Source organism: Mus pahari, chromosome 11, assembly GCF_900095145.1.
Source record: "Mus pahari chromosome 11, PAHARI_EIJ_v1.1, whole genome shotgun sequence".
NCBI classification, from domain to species: Eukaryota; Metazoa; Chordata; class Mammalia; order Rodentia; family Muridae; genus Mus; species Mus pahari.
Window position 1 is genome coordinate 51,306,625 of NC_034600.1, and position 18,998 is coordinate 51,325,622.

At 42.1% G+C, this 18,998-nt stretch overlaps 1 protein-coding gene across 1 annotated transcript in view; it reads left to right on the plus strand.

The window, feature by feature from the left end:
- Oxct1 (3-oxoacid CoA-transferase 1) overlaps nucleotides 1-18,998 on the plus strand; it is a 121,069-nt gene that overhangs the window by 68,330 nt on the left and 33,741 nt on the right. Inside the window, exons 10-13 of the mRNA XM_021208222.2 lie at nucleotides 1,123-1,217; nucleotides 3,374-3,422; nucleotides 9,688-9,760; nucleotides 10,374-10,449. Coding sequence (XP_021063881.1) covers nucleotides 1,123-1,217; nucleotides 3,374-3,422; nucleotides 9,688-9,760; nucleotides 10,374-10,449 — 293 coding nt within the window. The remainder of the gene's footprint in view (nucleotides 1-1,122; nucleotides 1,218-3,373; nucleotides 3,423-9,687; nucleotides 9,761-10,373; nucleotides 10,450-18,998) is intronic.

An 18,998-nucleotide genomic window follows, 5' to 3' on the forward strand; every position in this document is an offset into this window, starting at 1 on the left:
AAAAATCCAACTTCTTAGCACACCTCTGCTTCCTTTGGCAAAGATCCTACGAATACACTCTTTTCTCTGATCGTTTGTAAAAGTACTCCACGAATGATTCAAATTCTGTACTTCATACCTTTTGTCTCTGGCAAAAATCACCAGAGCGACATGACTTAGTACAGTTAGTGTCTGAAGGCTGAGTGCCCTTAATAGCGAGATCGCTCGCCATTTTGCTAATTTTCAGTATACTAGAGAGTGAACTATAATGAAAACAATGCACATGGTGTATGACGAGACAAATACATGTGGGACCTCTGGCTCCTGTGAAGCTGTATTTACAGACCTAGGGCAGACAGAACTAGAACCTGTCCACCTATGAGTTCCTGTCTCCTGTGAGTTGCAGTCATCTCGACTGAGATCATTTTTTACTCCTCCCGTCTTCACCTCTAGGGTCCCTCTGTTTCTCAGTTGTACACTTTGCACCTGCGCTGTGCTCAGAATTCACTTGGGGGATGAACGTCATCATGTTAGCCATCATCCATTGTATGCACAGGCAAGGGAGGGAGGCAGCTTGGATGAAAGTGCACCCCCCTCTCTTTCCTGATGGTATCTCAGTCATGCCACAGCCACCAAAACAGTGACAGTTTGGTCTGATCAGACTTTTTTTCCTTTAAACTTGAAAATAATGGGTTTTTTTGGTGGGGGAGGGGAATTTTATATGTTCTTTCTTCTCAGTGAGGGCTTAGTATAGTGGAAATAGTTTTTAAATAAAAGGCCAAACCATGCTTAGTAATGTCAGTCATAAATATATACAAATCCAGTTTGTTGAACACATATAAAATAAACATAAAGTCTGACTTACATTACTGCTAAAACGACCTTGGTTATCTTCTGAAGCCATACCTTTGATCTTTGTGATAAAGCACAATAATAATTGTGGGAAAATGAGGAGTAATTAGAATTTTTTTTTTTTGAGAACTGTCCACGAGTGTGCAGAGAGTGTTTGGAAAAATTACTCAGTTATTATATTCATAGCAATTCCCTCTAAAGAAGACTCTCGTTCTGGTTGGTCTGTGCAAAGACTCCGAGTACAGTCTCTGCCTCTGCTGTGTTCCGCCTTAACTAATGTCTTCCCTTCAGCTAACTTGGGTATAGGGATCCCTCTTCTGGCCAGCAACTTCATCAGTCCCAACATGACCGTTCATCTCCAAAGTGAAAATGGAGTCTTGGGCTTGGTAAGTTGACAATTAGACTTGACTTTAACGATAGCTGCCAGTTACTGGTTGTACTTTTCCAGTATTCTATTATTTTCCAGCATTTTATTATTTCTCAGTAGACTTTCGCTGTCACTGTGATAAAATTATATATACAGAAGAATATATATGTATCCTGTATGGACAATATGTGGGATGATCACAGGTACATAGTAAATGCTGATCGGTTGAGCCATCTCATGGCCATTTTCAGAGACATAAAAATGTTGTGTGTCTGGATAGAAGCAGATTCCTATTGATGTCAAAGGCTGCTACTTTTGAGGATCCTCTGAGGTTGTCTAGAGCGATCAGCTTTTTCATTTTGAAGACGGAGAAAAAGTAAGTTTCTGTGAATTATCCACATCGAATATTTAAATAGAAATGTCCAGAGGCCTATCATTAGGTATAATTCAATTTTTTTATAAGATAGTTTTCAGTCCCACTTGGGAGTAATTAAAAATTTATAGCCATGTTTACTCATTCTTAACGCGTATCTTTTCTTTTCCTTTTTCTCCCTTTCTGTTGGTATATGTTATGATATAAAAGCTCTTGGCTCCATTCAAGTCATGAGAGTTACTTTATAAAAAGGAATATGAAATTAGTTCAAGTGCAGCAGAAAACATGTGTGTAGCATGTGAGGTGCTCGTTTTGATCTCCACAAACGTATGCATATAGACACATGTGCATGTACATGCATTCATGTATACACATATACAAACATACGCAACTATATATTTTAAATATACTACTGAGAACAGAGCAAAGGGAATATTAGCATGCCCATGTGGAGATACAAGCAGAGGTAAAATTAGAATTCCAAATTCAGACCTCCAAAGTGTTGTGTACCAAAACAAAAGAACTGCTGTTCCAAGGCTGTGGAGCCAAAGAACACATGTGTAGCTGCCATTCGCTGCCCTCCTGGAAAGGGTTGTAGGTAGGTTCGACCTGTGACCCACAAGCTCTGTGTAGGCCAAGATAGTTAGTAATACAATCCAACAAAGATCACAAGCTTAAAACAGAAAATTATCTTGTTACTGTTTTTTTTATTATTGAAACAATTTTCACACAACATGTACATCTTAAAATAATTTAATTTTTATTGCAAATAGAGGTTTTATACACTTTATTATACAAATCACACCCTCCCCCCACCTAAGTCTTCCTCCATCCTTCCTATCATTCAGCCCAGACACATCCACACCCACCTTTTCTCATTAGGAAACAGAGAACTTAGAAACAAAGAAAAGCAAGCAGGTAACTACAATGTAAAAGGAGCAGACAAACAAATACACCCAAGCCAGATTAGGATAAAATAGACAGGAAAAGAGAACAAAGAAAAAGCACAAGAAACGCATACAGATGTGTACACACACCACACACACACACACACACACACACACACACAGAGAGAGAGAGAGAAAGAGAGAGGAGGGGGGGAGGAAGAGAGAGAGACACCAAGAGAACAAAATCAGAACCATAAAATATTAAAGCCCTGTAAGGTTAAAACAAAACAAAACATACAAAGCATTATGGGACAAAACCCTCCAAAAACACCACTGGGTTCATTTTCTGTTGACCACTGGGACTGAGATCTTTCCCCAAGTGCTGTTTGTATACCCAGTTAGACTCTGTTGGAGAAAAGTAGCTTTGCCATGGGGCCGTGGCACACCACTTTAATCCTTGCACTTGGGAGACAGATAATAACTCTCTGTGAGTTCCAGGCTGGCCTGGTCTACAGAGTGACTTTTAGGACAGCCTGGTCTGTTATAAAGAGAAATCCTGTCTTAAAAACCAAAAATCCCACCCACCCACCTAACCAACTAACAAAACCCACAAGTTTTCCTTTGTGGGTGGTTAATTGGAGATGGCGACTTCCAAATCCTTCCCACCTCTCCACACTTCCAACTCCTCCACACCACCTTTCTCTCTGTGTGGAAGACAAACAGGAGGGATATGGACACGAGCACATACACCGGGACACCAGCACACACACACACACACACACACACACACACACACACACACACACACGTTACCTTTCTAGATCTTCAGGGAAGGCATTTAAACAGTTTTAGTATGCGACAGGGGAAAATGTGCTTCTGTCACTCACGGAAGGTGTGCTCTGCTGTGATTGACAGGGCCCATACCCACTGAAAGATGAAGCCGATGCCGATCTCATCAATGCAGGTAAATTCAATTCTTTTTTTTTTTTTCCTCACCATTTTCTTTTGCTAGTTCTGGGTCAAATACCAGCAACAATTTGATCCAAGTTCTTTGTCTTTCTTGGAAAGAATTCATTATATTTATGACAAAGGAAGGAAATGACCCTTCTAGAGTTTAAGGTCACTCTCATCCAGTCTGGCTGTGATAAAGGAGGAAGTGTAAGTGCCCTTGCAATGGCAGAAGCTTGTGAATGGAGAGCACGTCCTTACATCGTGTTATTGAGACGAGTGTTCAGAGATGGGCAACTTCCAAGCTTTTGGACAGTATGACGGAAACTCAGAAATGATGAGGATTTCCTACAGAGACTTAGTCTCCTTTATTCTTAAAGGGTAGTGTTAGGAAAGAGCCACCCAACAGAAAGTGTGGCATTGAGTTAAAAATAACCACCAAATTACAGTGACCTTGGTGGACTGAAGATATCCTCTGAGTCTCCTGCTTGGGCCTTCATTGGCCAACCCCAAGTGGGAATGTGTCAGGCTTCTGTGGTTAAAGGTGGGAGTGGATACACAGTACTAGGCGGGTGCACTGGGGTTTTGACTGTAGGAAGTGTCTACCATTCTGTCCTGTAGGCCTTATTAGCATGAGAGGGTCCTCTGCAGATAGGGTTGCCTAAGTCTGTACCAGGTCACCGAGTTCATGCCGAGGCTGTGAACTGAAGACAAGTAGAGAGTTTCTTTGACTTGGGGACGCTAACACTGTATTCTCTTCTGTTCTTGTAGTCACATGCTTTGCCTTTTATTATCAGCCTGTTATTTGACAGGGACATGAAGTCTATTAGCAACCTTGAGGATGAACAGGTCAGGCCTTGGGCAACTGTCACGATGCGTGAGGTGACATTGCTTTTCCGTTGGCCTTCGGCTCATCCTTGGGATGGAGCTGCTCTTGAGAAGTTAATTTCTGTCCTAGGAGGATTTTTCAGTGCCTTCTTTGTTAATTCTGCCCCCACAGAAGTATTGTTCTTACTTTGCACTCAGAAATAGTATGTGTAACTCTCAGAAGTAATGCGAGCTGAACATAAAGGCCAGCTGTCAAACTGATGCCTGACGCTCGGGATTTTTGAAAGTTAGGCACATTTGGGTTGAGTATCTGAATTAGCTAACACAACTCAACTCCGAAAGGCCCGGTGTGATAATGCGATGACACTTAACCAATGCTGTACTTGAATAATACCATACCCTTTAGCAGGCGCTCACTGATCTGTGAAAATATTTGGTGCTTGCTTTGACTAATTTATTATGTTAGTTGGATATTTGCATTTGCCATTGTAAATTCCGTTTTTCTTGGGAGAGTAGCTACTTTTTCCATGACTTTGTTGAACTGGAAGGCTTCCTACGTTTTACAGTTTCAAAGTAGCTCTGTCCCAATGGGGCTACCGGTTGTCCAGTTCTGAAATACCACTGTAATCCTAAAGTGCCCAAGATAAGGTCATCAGAGCCTGAGCTCCCAATGTCTTGTTCCTCCTCCATGGCTTTTGTCAGACACCGAGTTACACCTGCTGAAAAGCCGGCTTTAGAGAGGCGCAGACGGCAGCCTGTAGGTGCTATGGGAATCTGGTACAAACCTACAGTAACTGTGAAGTTTCTAATAATTCCCATGCTTCTGCTCTTTCATTAAATGTGAGCCCTGCGCACTTCCCCTATGGGTGCTGTTCTCTTTTAATATACAAGTGATGCTCCTAACGATGTACCATCCATGGAAACTGCTTTAGAAATAATCACCTTGGACATCTTGTGGCCTGTGTAAGCCTCGCTGTGTAATTTCTCCAGTGGCCATTTTCCAAAGGCTCTTAGGGACATTTGACACCATCTGGAAAGGTTTTTTTGTTTGTTTGTTTGCTTGTTTGTTTGTTTGTTTTTGACCGTTATGTCTGGGAGCAAGCCCTACTGACATCTAGCAGGTGGAGAGAGACCAAGGATGCTACCAAACATCCTGTGACAACTAGAACAGCCTCCCCAAAGTTCACCCTACTTTTGAGGGCTCTGCCACTTCTGGAGTAACACAGGCCTAGATACTGAAGTACAGGCAGATTTACACTGGATGTCTATTGGGCTTTCTCTGCTTAGGATCACTCCTTTATTCCAATAGCCTTTACACTTAGTGTGTGCTCACGAGTCTTCCCTTCCTTTTGGTCACCATCTCTGCACTCATAATTTACCATCAGAATATCCTATAACAACCCATTTCACTCATTTCACCCCCTCCAATCCTTCCACAAGACAAGCATGTTCCTTCCCCTGAACCTACAGTACGTTAAGTGTCTTTCACCCATCCTTTTACCTTGTACCTCTCTTTTGCTGTACTACGAGCTCCTTTCCCCCCTGAGGGTAGTAGTTCTTCAAGTCTCCAGATCCACAGTGGCAGCGTGACCCACGACTGTTAGATCTCAGCTCCTACTACCCACGTACCGAATTAGAAACTGGGCGAGTTGGAAGAGGGGGCAGTCTACCTATGTAGAAGCCCTCCGTGGGAATCTGATTGGGTACTCGTGTTTGAGAACCAATAGTATAGGGTAGTTGAATATTGTTCGCAGCTTTGTTCGGTGCTCACAGGAGTTATTTACTACGCACTATTGAACTGTGAACCAAAGGACTAGGTGAGGATAAAATGAATGGACTCTCCTGACAAGGCTGTGGGAGGAGATTTAGATGTGTGCACGGAAACGGGGTGCGTGTTGATATTTCTGTATGTGTCTTAGTGCATCCCGTTGCTCTCTTCTCTCACCCTCTCTCATCTCTCTCTGATCCCTGTCATCTGCATCCATGGCTCCCCCTCCCTCAGACTCAGGACTTTCCGTCTTGTTTCACAATCCATTTAATTCAATCAGGGTCCCATGTGTGACTATTAGATTGGAGGTATCCATTGGAACCTGGTGGAGCCAGCAGTGGGTGCACAACTGGAGGCAGTGACTCCCTCTCTCCCTGAATCAATCAGTAGCAAATAGTTCAGTAATGAGGGTTGGGCTCTGTGAGCCCCTCCTCACCCATACCTGACCGTTGGCAGAGCCATGCTTATCAGTGTAGTGACATTCAGTAGCTGTGAGTTGGTGGTTACAATGGCTGTGTCTTCTCCGTAGGATATCTTTTGGCAGCTCTCCTCTCTGTCTTCCTGCTTTTACATTCTTTCTGCCCCTCCTCTGCAGTGTTCCCTGAGCCTTAGAAGTAAGGCTATATACTTTACCTTGCTCTCTTTCAAATTTCTTTAAGTGTGTGTGTGTGTGTGTGTGTGTGTGTGTGTGTGTGTGTATTCCTGAGTCTATAATACAACCCGTTCAGTCTGAATAATGCTGCTGGTATATATGGTTTCAGGGCCGACCTTTGGATTGGATAGCCAGATGGCATGCTTATAGCAATTATAAATAAATAGAAGCCAAGCTAGTGGAGTGGCTCATGGAGATGCTTAGGTACAGGCCTGACCAGGGTTCAGTTCCTGGGTCATACAGGGCAACAGGAGAGAAACGAGTTCTGAGAATTGTACTCTGACCACACACATACACACACACACACACACACACACACTCACTCAAAATTAAATAACATAAATAAAAATGCATGTAAGTAGCTACTTTAAAAGAAAATAACATGCTTTAGAAGACACATGAATATGCATGCACTCAAAATAAACAGTACAGATCAATGAAGATGTGGGTAGTTAAGTTTGCTTGAGAAGTGAGTAATGTATAAGACTGCCATAGAAGGGACCTGGGTCCTTTCCCATGACAGTTGTTCTAAGAGCTTTTAAATAAAATTATACTTTGTACAGCTTTTAGCAAGCCAGAATTCTCCTCATTCATCTTAGGATTTCCTACAAAGTGCTAACAATTCTAATAATAATAATCATTGTGAGCACCCCCAGTCCCCCATGTATCATCAGTGGAAAATACCTTTTGGACGTCATTGTGATTTACTATTCAGAAAACAAAGACATGGGATATTCCATGCCCTCTACAATTTTCCTCCATGACTGTCCACCTCACACAACTGGTGAGGATCTGATTGTGCCAGATGGGGAAGTTGTGTCTGGATGAGGTCTGGCTGTGTTGCGCATGTGCTAAAGCTTAGGGCTCACGCAGGCTGCCTAGGAGCCTGACCTTATAAGCCAGTTGTTGGTCCTATGCAGTTATCCCTGGAGGGGCAGCAGCTCTGCCTCTTTTTCTAAGTGGTTTGGGGAGAGCAGTAATAGTGATAATCATGAGTGTTGATGTCATGGGGCTACCGCTCTGTGCAGGGCTCTGAATGAGGACTTCACATGCATTATCTCACATTATCTCACTAAACCTCTGTGTGCTGTCTAAAAGCCACTTCTAACCACGTCAGAAAAGTGTTCCCCCAAAGCATTTCCGTTTTATGGTACTTTTGAAAGAGGAGAAAACGTTTCCATTATTTAGAATCAAACCACCCCCCACCCCCAGGCAATAAATATTTCAGGATGATATATATAAATAGGCTTACTTTCTTCTCATCCTTGAGCTGAAGTGGGGGATATCGACAAAAGCATTAGCTTTCAGCAGTCCTTGAGAGGTAGGCAGCGTGGCTGTGGTGCACAGCCAGGAATGGCCAGACCCCTTCTGGCCCTGATGCGTCTGTGAGCTTTTCCTGTATCCTCTGACCTCGGCGGTAGCTTTTCTTCCTCTCCGTAGCTACCTTCCTTCCTCAGAGCAGAGGATGGAGTGTTCTGAGACGGTGGACTTACTTCAATCAGATGGTGTTTAAGCACTTTTCCGGTGGCGACCATTTGATGTTCTGAAGCCCTGGAGCAGAGAGAAAGACCACACAAGACGGGCAGCTTGGGTCTCACCAAGGCACTGGTAGTGTAGCTAGTGTGCCAACTGGATGTATAAGGGTCTCAGTCTGTAATTCTAGCTAGCCTAGAATTTGCTATATAGACTTTGGTGATCCTTTTGCCTCAGCCTGCTGAGTTCTGGGATTATAGGTGTCTGCTGCCACACCCAGCCAAATGTGAAGGTTTCTTTTTTTTTTCCCCCCCAAGCCCCGAACTTTTATACCAATGTGTAATTTTTTTTTTTTAGAAGTCTTTCCAAGAAAGTCTCTAGGAAACTAGTATTAAATGCGTTCAGAGGTATTCTTTGATTTCATGAAAGTAGGTGATTGGAAAGAAACTCACAGCTTATAGGAGCTAGAGAAAGAGATGGATGTGTGTCTGTGCTGGAATGTAAGGAGGGAGGGTCAGGCTCAATGATCACAAGGAGTTAGGGAGGTCCTTTCTATATTGTTCACATGCTTTTATTTTAGATTTCCTCCCCAGAATTATTAAGGTATAGTTGTTGTCTTAGTTAGGGTTACTATTGCTGTGCTAAAATACCATGACCAACACAACTTGGGGAGGAAAGGGTTTATTTGACTTATACTTCTGTATCCCTGTTCATCATCAAAGGAAGTCAAGACAACAACTAGGGCAGGCAAGGATCTGGAGGCAGGAGCTGAGGCAGAGGCCATGGAAGAGGACTGGGTCCTTGTTTCCCATGGTTTGCTCAGCACCACCAGCTCAGGGATGACACCACCCACAATGGGCTGTGCCCTCCCCATCGATCACTAGTAAGAGCATGTCCTATAGGCTTGTGTACAGCCGGATCTGATGGAGGCGTTTTCTCAATTAAGGCTTCCTCCTTCCCAGTGACTCTAGCTTGTGCCAAGTTGACACAGAGCTAGCCAACACAGTTGGCAAGTTAAAGTCAGCATATATCCAATGTTTCTCGTTTGATGGGTTGATTTGATGCGTGTCTACATGGTGAAATGACTGATTGACATAATCAAGTTAATGACCATTCGTCCCTCCACAGCTGCCATCTGAGGTCTCCTTTCAGAACCTATTTCAAATGTGCCGTTGGTATGGGTGCCCAAAGCCACTGTGTTGCATGTTAGATCTCAGCATGCTTTAGTCATTAACTGCAAGTTAGCAGTGTCTACAGCTGGAATGCTGAAGGGTACCCTATAGATCCTGGAGGGTGCTTTGCCTGTAGAGAATTTTCAAGCAGGAATCCCCTAAGTGCTGATTCTTGTCACTTTTTAGGGACAAAGCCAAACAGTGTCCATGACAAAGGACACCTCTTCTCAGGGCAGCCAGTGGCTACCTCACAAGCAAATGCATTTTGGTTGCACTGTAGAGTCTTTCAGAAGCAGACATGCCACAGACCTTTCTGTCTATCCTCATAATCTCGGAGATCTAATTGTTCCTTCCCTGCCTCCCTTCTTTCTCTCCTGTGTGCTTTTAGGAAAGGAAACAGTTACTGTTCTCCCAGGAGCCTCTTTCTTCTCCAGCGATGAGTCATTCGCCATGATTAGAGGGTATGTAATAACGGAGCTCCTCGTATCCACATGGGGTGGAGTGGGCTGACGTATCCCCCTCATCCCCCTGAGCCCGTGAGCAAGACTCTGAGGCGCAGTCCCATGGCCCACAGTCCCATTAAAATGACCAGGGTTTGTTCAGCTGCAGAAAAGCTGTGAGATGATTCCCACTGAGGTCTGGGCATGGAAATATCCACCCCACCACTTTGAAAAGACCTCCCTGTATGGAGTTTGCATCTTTGTGCCAGCTTGATTGAAATGGCATTAAAAGGTATTCCCAACAGTTTCGTCAAACCGTGGGCTCATGTTGCAGCCACTATTTGTCTTTGAAACAAGTTATACTCCCTCACTAAAGGAAACAAACTTCACTGTGCACACCTGTGTTTAGTTTGTTCCTGGAGACGATATAAGCTATAATTTTTTTTTTTTTAAGAGAACCCTTAATGGTTATTTCTTTGTACCAGCTTAGAGCTGATCTATTTAGAAATCAATTGTAGGGAGCGGGAACCAGATGCATTTCAGGCCATAAGATTATTTTAACTGCTGATGCTTTAAAAGCCAAGGAGATATAAAGCGTGTGAGGTTTGCTCTATGCTTCTTGTTTCTTTCCTAGGGGACATGTCAATCTAACAATGTTAGGAGCCATGCAGGTTTCTAAGTATGGTGACCTGGCCAACTGGATGATACCTGTAAGTAGACATTCTTCCTTCTGAATTATGGTGGGTCAGAATACTTTCATAACATTAAGGCAGACCCTCAAATTGCTGTGAGTGTACAATATAATCATCAAAAATGAAGAAATACATTTGTTTCTTGGTAGAATCAATTTCGATGAGACATGGTCTTAATCTGTAGTCCAGGCTGGCCCTGAATTCATAGCTTGGTTTCAGCTTCCTCAGTGCTGGGACCACAAATATGAGCCACCGTACTTAGCCTAAATTCAATTTAGCAATCCCAAGACGTGCTCAGTGTTTACTGTATCTTTGGGACTAATGACCAGAAATGTCACAGAGGCTTTTTCTCAAAGAAACAGAAGATTGAGAAAATGGATTGGTTATCATATCATGAATATTAGAACTGACAAACATTCATTATAAGCAAGATTTAGAGTTAGAAAGAACAAGGGTCGCTTCTTTCAAATTTTGTTGATGGTAGTTTAATTCTTGTTTTCTTATTTACAGCGATTAAGCATCCTTTCTTGATCTGTTGTATGACTCCTTAGTCACATTGTCTTCCGCTAGGGAATTAAAAACCTGTGGTGGTTCAAGTACGCTTGCAGAAGGCAGCAGATTTTCATTTAATGATGCAGATCAAGGAGGAAGGAGGAGGTCTCCACATTAGCTTTGAAAAAAGGCTTACAGAATTTCTTTCCCTTGGTTTTGGGCATGAAAAGGCTGTTACAGTGAGATTACATGGAGGAGGGGCAACAGTGGACATGTGTTCCTGGGGTGAGCACACTGTGGCTGCTGGGTCAGGTGTGTGTGTGTATGTGTGTGTGTGTGTGTGTGTGTGTGTGTGTGTGTGTGTGTGTGTTTAAGATTTTTGTGTGTGTGTGGTGTGTGTGTGTGTGTCTATTTGTGATGTGTGTGTGTGTGTGTGTGTGTCTGTTTGTGGTGTGTGTGTGTGTNTGTGTGTGTGTGTGTGTGTGTGTGTGTGTGTGTGTGTGTGTGTGTTTAAGATTTTCTGTGTGTTGATCTGTAGCACTAGCTAAAAAGACTTTTGTTAAGTAATGTTGGTGCTCTATGATAGTTTATTTTGAAATCTCTTAGTTTTATTTCAAAGAAATTTTTGAACATGCTGGATTTACATAATTGAAAGCTATGTTATAAATTGTGTTACATTGGCCTTGTTGATCTACTACTAGCCAAAACATTAAAATCTAATAGTGATTAAAGAGCTGGATCTCAAATTAGTGCATATTGGAGTCATCTCAAAGGTTAAAAGTATTGGGGCTTGGCTTGGAGAGATGGCTCTATGCTTAAGAGCACTTGTTGCTCTTCCAGTGGATCTGAGTTTGGTTCCCAGCACCCAGGTAAATGTGGATCAGAACCAACTGTAACTCTAGCTCCAGGGGGTCTGCCACCCTCTTCTGCTCTGTACAGGCACATACACACATGTGGCATACATGTATATGGACATTCACATAAATAAAAATAATCTTAAAAACTGAGGCCAACTTTGCTTCCAGCCAAGCTTTTTTTTTTTTTTTTCAGTTTGATTAACCTCTAACATAGCCTGGGGTTGGCGTGGTATAGAGCAACCTGAGTGATTCCAGCCTGTGACTAGGTTAGGAAATGGAGCACATTAAATAATTGTCACCCGGTCATTCATCATTAAAACGTATGGGAAAATACCAGGGGTCCATCTGTAGTAACAATTCTTAGAAGACTGTGGCTTCTCTTGCTACCTGAGTTGCGATAAGATGAGTTATTCCAAGTCACGTGTGGCTATAGTGGTGGCAGCTTTTGGAGACTCTGCAGGAATCAGGGGTGTCCCAACTATCACCCAGTGCGTCACAGTGAGAAGTAACAGAGTGTGTTTTAGGATAGGAAATCAGAATGTATTCCTACCTGAAAATTTCCTAAGGAACCAAGGTGGCCTAGGAGAAGGCCCTTAGAAAAGCAAACCTTGGGTTCTTTCCCTGGCGATATCATTTTTAGTAGTCTAATAAGTAGGTATCAGATTACTTGATATTTTAAATTTTTTGCATCAAAGCATTTTCGTTTTAATAATAAAATGGGAGTTTGAGACTAGAGTGTGATGCTCTTAACTTAGTAGTTGAGAAAAAGGACCCCATGGTGAGATGACTCCTCGTTGAAATCTGCTGTCATTTTTGTAAAATAGGAATGATGTAATGAAACCCGCTTTATAGACCTATATAAAGGAACAGGGAAATACAGAATAAATGTCACAGAGCTAGACTCACAGTACGTGGCAAGTGGATGGGCTATTATTTTAATAAGCTAAGAAGATGACCTGGGTGGAAGAGTTGGAATCTGGGCAGGGAAGGAACAAAAGCATTAGTCCCTGGAAGGAGGAGCACGGGTCTGCGTTTCTCAACCCTGTGGCTTGAAAGTCTGGCACGCTCGAGGCTTAAGGGTGGAGCCTGTTCAGCAGGAGCCTCCCTTTGGAGAACTTGGGCATCAGTAAACAGAGTCAAGACATGTGCTGCCTGTTTTTATTATGCTTTAACATGCAGTGAGTCTGGGAATTTTTATTGCCAACTGTAAATTGCCATTAAAAAAAATAATTTCCAATGGAATGGTACTGGGGAATGCTGGATCATTGTGAACCGACATTTGGTGAAACTAAGCTTGCAAAGTGTTCTTTGATCTGGCCAGACATTTTTGGTCATGGGCATTGGCAGCATCATTTGTCTTTGACTATTTTTTTTTTTAAACTGACAACACCTTTTTGACCTCTTTGCATGTGGCGCACAGTCTATATTGTTATTGTCTGTGACTCAGGGTGGTAAAGGCCATACGGTTTCCTTTTGAGGTCCGTTTGCACTCCAGCTCCACCCCTTACAAATGTAGGGTCTGCGACATGTGTTTTCATTGGCCATGAGTGATGGGGAATTTAGAAAGCACTGAACTCCTCCATGAACCTGGCTTTTGTGTCCATCTTCTTTAACGCTGTGCAACGCAATATGAAAGAGAGATGATGTGCCTAAAACCGAACAGACCCAACCAAGACATTGCCACAGGAACCAGTAGAACCTGCTCAGCCTAGGTTTACAATTAGCCTAGGGTCAAACTTCTAATGCTTTCAGATACACGTCTTGCTTTTGTTGCTCGTTAAGATGCATTCTGCCCTCCTTTGTGTAGTTTTAGGAAGCAATCTGTTGCTATTTGTCTCAAGGACTTAGGTAGATTTAATAAAGTATAGATACATTTTTATTACAAAATATGACAGTCAAGAAACTGGGAAGTTGAGCTTTATTTCATCATTCTTCATTGACTTTTATCGTTTTACTAAGCGTCATAATTTTCTCATTGGCTGTATGAGTCGTGAGTTCTCCACACCAGGCGGCTGGCGTCCGTCATGACTGTGTCAGAAGATAATAAACGCTGAGGCTTTAAGACAAGAAAATGATGCGGATGCTATTTGTCTCGTCCTGTAATATCTTCTTGGTATGCAGTGTCGCTCTCACGTACACAGATTTTTAACAGCTCTGCTCTGGGTATCCAAAAAGGGAAAATCTGACAACGGTAGTTCTCTTGCCCCCATTCCCTGATCAGTATGGTGATGGTGAAACCCCAGACAAGCTAAGAAAACATGGAAAGATGTGCAGCTGACAGAATCTACATTTGGGTCTGCTCTGGTGCCTTCCTGATGCCTATTTTTGGAAAACAGCTGGAGTAGATTGTTGACTTATGAAGGGATGCAGATGCGGATGGTCGTCTAGGAGAGCTGGTTGTGGAAAGCATAAAATAGCTGCCCAGAGAGTGGAGCTGTATAATGTGTGTGACACTAGACACGGAGGCCCTCACAGTGCATATGGAGATGTGTGGCATGAACTTTCCTGAGACAGAGGAGGCATGCACATTGTGATGCTTGTTTGCCCTCATATTTTTCTGTCTTTGTGCATTTGAGAAGCATAGACAGAAATATACACATATACATGTACATATACGTGTGTGTGTGTGTGTGTGTGTGTGTGTGTGTGTGTGTGTGTGTACTTTCTGTGCCAATTAGAAACTTGATGCTCTCATAATCTACATAGCGTGGGAGTGTAGTGGCCCAAGACTTTCTTCCTTGATTATACTTTACTCTCTGAGGCAGGGGTTCTCACTGCAGCCAAAGCTGCCCGTTCCCACTGGTCTAGCCGGCATGCCTCCAGGATCCCCTGTCTCTGCCTCCCCATGGCTGGGATTACAGACAGGCTCCCACACTCACATGACCTTAAGTGGATGCTGAGGGTCTGACATTGCTCCTTCCCATTGTGTGATCGGTACTTTATCCACCGAGCCATCATGCCAGCCCTAAAAGTTATTTATTACAGCTCTTCACTTGGGTACCATGCTTGTTTATACAAAAATAATTTTATCTCTCTGTGTGTATGTGTGTCTGGAAAATATTATGTTTGAAAAAAGTTCCTTCCTTAAATTCAGTATCAAGCCCTTTTAAGAATTTGATTGCGTACTTTGTGACTCTTCTGGTGTTAGAAGGCAGGCTCCTTTGCCGAGAGGGAAGTCTGTTCCTCTTTCCTCTCTCCCTTTCTCCATCTCCTTCACTTTCGCCCTCCTTCCTCTCCTCTCTTTTTATGTACAGAAATGAAGCAGTGAACATGGCGTTCGCAGTAATATGTTTGGCTAATGATGCATTCCCGTGATGGCAACAGCCCCTTCTCATTAAACAGCCCACTTAAAAGGAGAAAAACATTGGAAATGATAAATGAGATCTCCGTGACACCCATGATTAGTAATATGCCGACTAATGGTTCTGCCGGGGTGACTTAGCAGGGAGCAAACCCACAGGGCTGATGGCAGTGCGACCCAGCAGCTAAAGGCTAATGACTCTTAGATGCTGAATTTTATTAAATCACTGAATTTGATGTTCCCACTTGGTGAAATTGTCCCTTGCTACTTTATTCATTTGGTGTAGAGACCATCTTGATGAACACTTTTTAAGTTTTTGGAAAGTAGGATTTATAACGTGGAAACATCTAGTTAAGAAATTTCCACACTGTCTCTGAAATAGTCCTTTCAGACTTTTTAAATATAAGGATTGTTTTATAGATCACAATCCTGTTATCTCACCCTGCCTGTAAGGAATTAAGGATCTGATTCTCTAGTGTTCAGTTACAGATGGACGGAAAGACATATTGAATGTAGAGAACTGAAGTGACTGAACCCATGTTGCAAACTGGTTCTTAGCTTGACTATGTGAGCTCATTCTCCAGCCTTGGGGTCTGATGTTGATGCTGATGCTGATGTGTTTAGCATCACAGGGAGATGCCTCCAATGTGTTCTCCCAGTGCACAGAACCCTCCATCTTCTTTGAAGCACACTGAGAAGTAGTTATCTCTAAAGTCACTGACCCTTCTAGACCTGAACTCTTTATTTTTAACATGTGATGGAGAGGATAACATTTACTGAGTAGATTTCACTGGGGCATTTAAAAAGTTACTTATTTTTAGTTTATGAGTGTTGGCTTGGATGTTGTATGTGTACTACATGTGTGTCTGGTGCTGGCAGAGGCCAGCAGAGAGCATCAGATCCCATGGAACTGGGGTTATATGGAATTGCTAGTTATCTTGTGGGTGCCGGAAATCAAGCCTGGGTCCACTACAGAGCAACCAGTGCTCTTAACCCCTGAGCCAGCTCTCCACGCCGGGAGCATCTCCCTTTTTGTATTAGGCATTTTATTAGCAGTGAGGAGGGACTTGTGAGCAGCGTCAATACGGTCTTCCACCTTACAGAGTGTTATTTCTAGGATGAGGATGGTAAATGAGGAGGTGGAGAAGGGAGAGTCCTGTTGATGTGGCCCAGAGCACTAAGCATTGCATGTGTCCACTAGGAACGGTTTTGTGATAGTCTCCTTGGCCAGCAGCATGGTGTCATCTGTCACTTACAGGAGGTCACCCAGGTCTGCTCACCTTATTCATCGCTCTCTTTATTTTCATTATACTTACATTTCATTACGTTTATTTTATAGATCTGTGTCAATATTCTGAGCTAGATATTGCATCTAAGTTTCCAACTAGCTTGATAATATATAAGAAAACTACTTACTATTGATCTTAAGCTTCATTGAATTCTTATTAGCTGCCGTTTTGTATTAGTCTACATAGTTATTATCTTCACACAGGATTTTTGTCATGCAGTTACATTGTCTTCATTTAATATCATATCTAAAATATTGTGAGTGATTATTAATGATTAAAGATTTTACTGAGGTTTTCCCTTTATTTTTTTTTTTAAAAAATAATTTCTAAGAGTTTTTTTCCCCTGAACTCAGGACCTCTGTAAGAGCAGTCGGTGCTCTTAACCCTGAGCCATGTCTTCAGACTCTGTGTTTGGAATAGTTTAACAGTCTTTCAACTACAGAGAATAGGATTAAGGATATATTAGATTATCCAGACATAGCAATGTGAACACCAATTTTAAAATATGGTTTTGGTGGATATACTGGATTCCTAACTTTGTTACAGTTGTAAATGCATCAAGCATAAACTTTGGCTCCATACAATCAGTTTTTGACATGTTTAGCTTTCTATTGTCTATTTTATTGCAATGTACAATATTTCTAATAGCCAGAAACTGAAAACTTAATCTGTAAAGTGAGCAGAATTAGCTACTTTAAAATTTTTTGTCTTCTTCCCCCCTCCCCAAACTATATGAGCAGTGCTCTCTGGCGCCCACAGAGTTTTGCAGCTAACAGGTTTCCACCCTGAACAGAACTGCTGCTCACGGGTATTGTTTTGGAGGAAATTTAATTTTCCCAAGTCACAGCTTTCAGGTTGGTGAAAGATGCATGGTTTGTTTGTAAGGACACTGGAAAGTTTTATAATTTGTGTCCTGAAGAATCTAACTTTTATTTTTAGAAACTGTCCAAGCTGAAGCTACATAGGACATTTGCAGCCTTACTGTCTGCCTCTTAACTAAATTAATCAACACCATCCAGCAGATTAGAAACCCTAAGAAAGAAAAATAATGCAATAAGTCCAACTTAATGGGTTCTTTAAAGTAGGAAGCGTCTAGTCTTCTGTGGGGATTCAATTACTTCTCTCTGGAAGTTGGAGAGATTTCACCGCATACCTTTCTCTCTGACTTGTTTTATAACCTTAGGTAACTTAGTTAACTTTCCCATATGTTTTCTTCTTTAATAAAGGAATGTAAGTACTCCAAGAGCTATTTACTCTTTTCTTTTACTTTTGTGATTATAATTACATTTCCTTCTAATAGGGAATTGCCTTTGTAAAATAAAGATTATCGAATGATGTACGATAGGAACGAAATGAATTATAACAGTACAAATAAATTAGGTAACAAAAGAGAGAAAGTCTATTGTACAGCAGTTTTACACTCATATATTTTTTAAATACTGATAATAGTGTCGTTTATTTTAGAAGGTCTTGATTACAGTTTGGTTTACAAAAGCTTTTTCAGAATTTAAGATGCCTGGCATTGGGACAAGCTGATCAAAAGAACAATTTGGATGGCAACATTCCTTACAAGAACGAAAAGAAAAACCCAAGCCCAGAGCTCGTATTTGCAGTTCTCAGAACTGTTTATGTTTATTAAGGAACGGCCCCAGTGAGTGCTGGTAACCATTCTATTGTTAAATGTTGGCTTCTGCCAAGGAATAAAGTCCAGCTATTGCTGCAGAACAGATCTTATCTTAGTGGGAGCATAGATTAACTGTCACAAATGTGCTTGTTCTTAGAGTCAGAGTTTTCTAAAGCCATCTGAAGAGTTATCAGGAAGCCTCCTAGAGGGGAAAATTTGCGCACCAAATTTCTGTTTTGTTTTCCATTTCACAGGAAAACAAACGGAACCACAGGAACAATGTATGGAATTTTATTTTTTAAGAAAATTTTACACAAGTCCTTCCCATTCCCCCTTCCCCTTCTCAAATGAAGCCCCCCCCCATGTCAACTCTATACACATCCTCTCCCACTGAAGTCAGAAAAGGCAGTCCATTTGGGGGGGGGGGTGTAGGATCCACAGACAAGCAGACAGGTAACAGACTCAGCCACAGCTCTTGCTCCAGTTGTTTGGGGGACCTAGGTCCAGCCTGCGCTCACTCTTTGATTGGTGTGATTCAGTCTCTAGGTACCTGGAGGGGTCTAGGAGCCACTGCACTGTAGAAGAGTTGGTTTGATATTTTTACTGTAGTTCATCTCATCTTAGAGTAGAATCATAGTCATCAAAGTAAGCAGTGGATAGGGAAAGGTTGACGAATGAGAGTTAGATCAGAGTGAGAAAAACCTTAAGCTATCCACGGAACCATGACTGTATATTGTAATATTACGCTATACTTATGAAGCTAGGAAGGATTTTGAAAGCCTTTGTCCTAAAAGAAAAAAAAAAGAAAAAAGAAAAGACAGACATGTGATATGGGCATATTTTTAAGTAACATGTTACTCCAGTGATATGGACAACTTGGCTGGGTTTAGTTTTGTTTGGTGGCAGGGTCTGATGACATAGCCCTATCCTGTCTGGAACTCATTTTGTGGATGAGGCTGACCTGAAACTTGTAATCATCCTCTGCCCATCCCCCAACTGCTGGG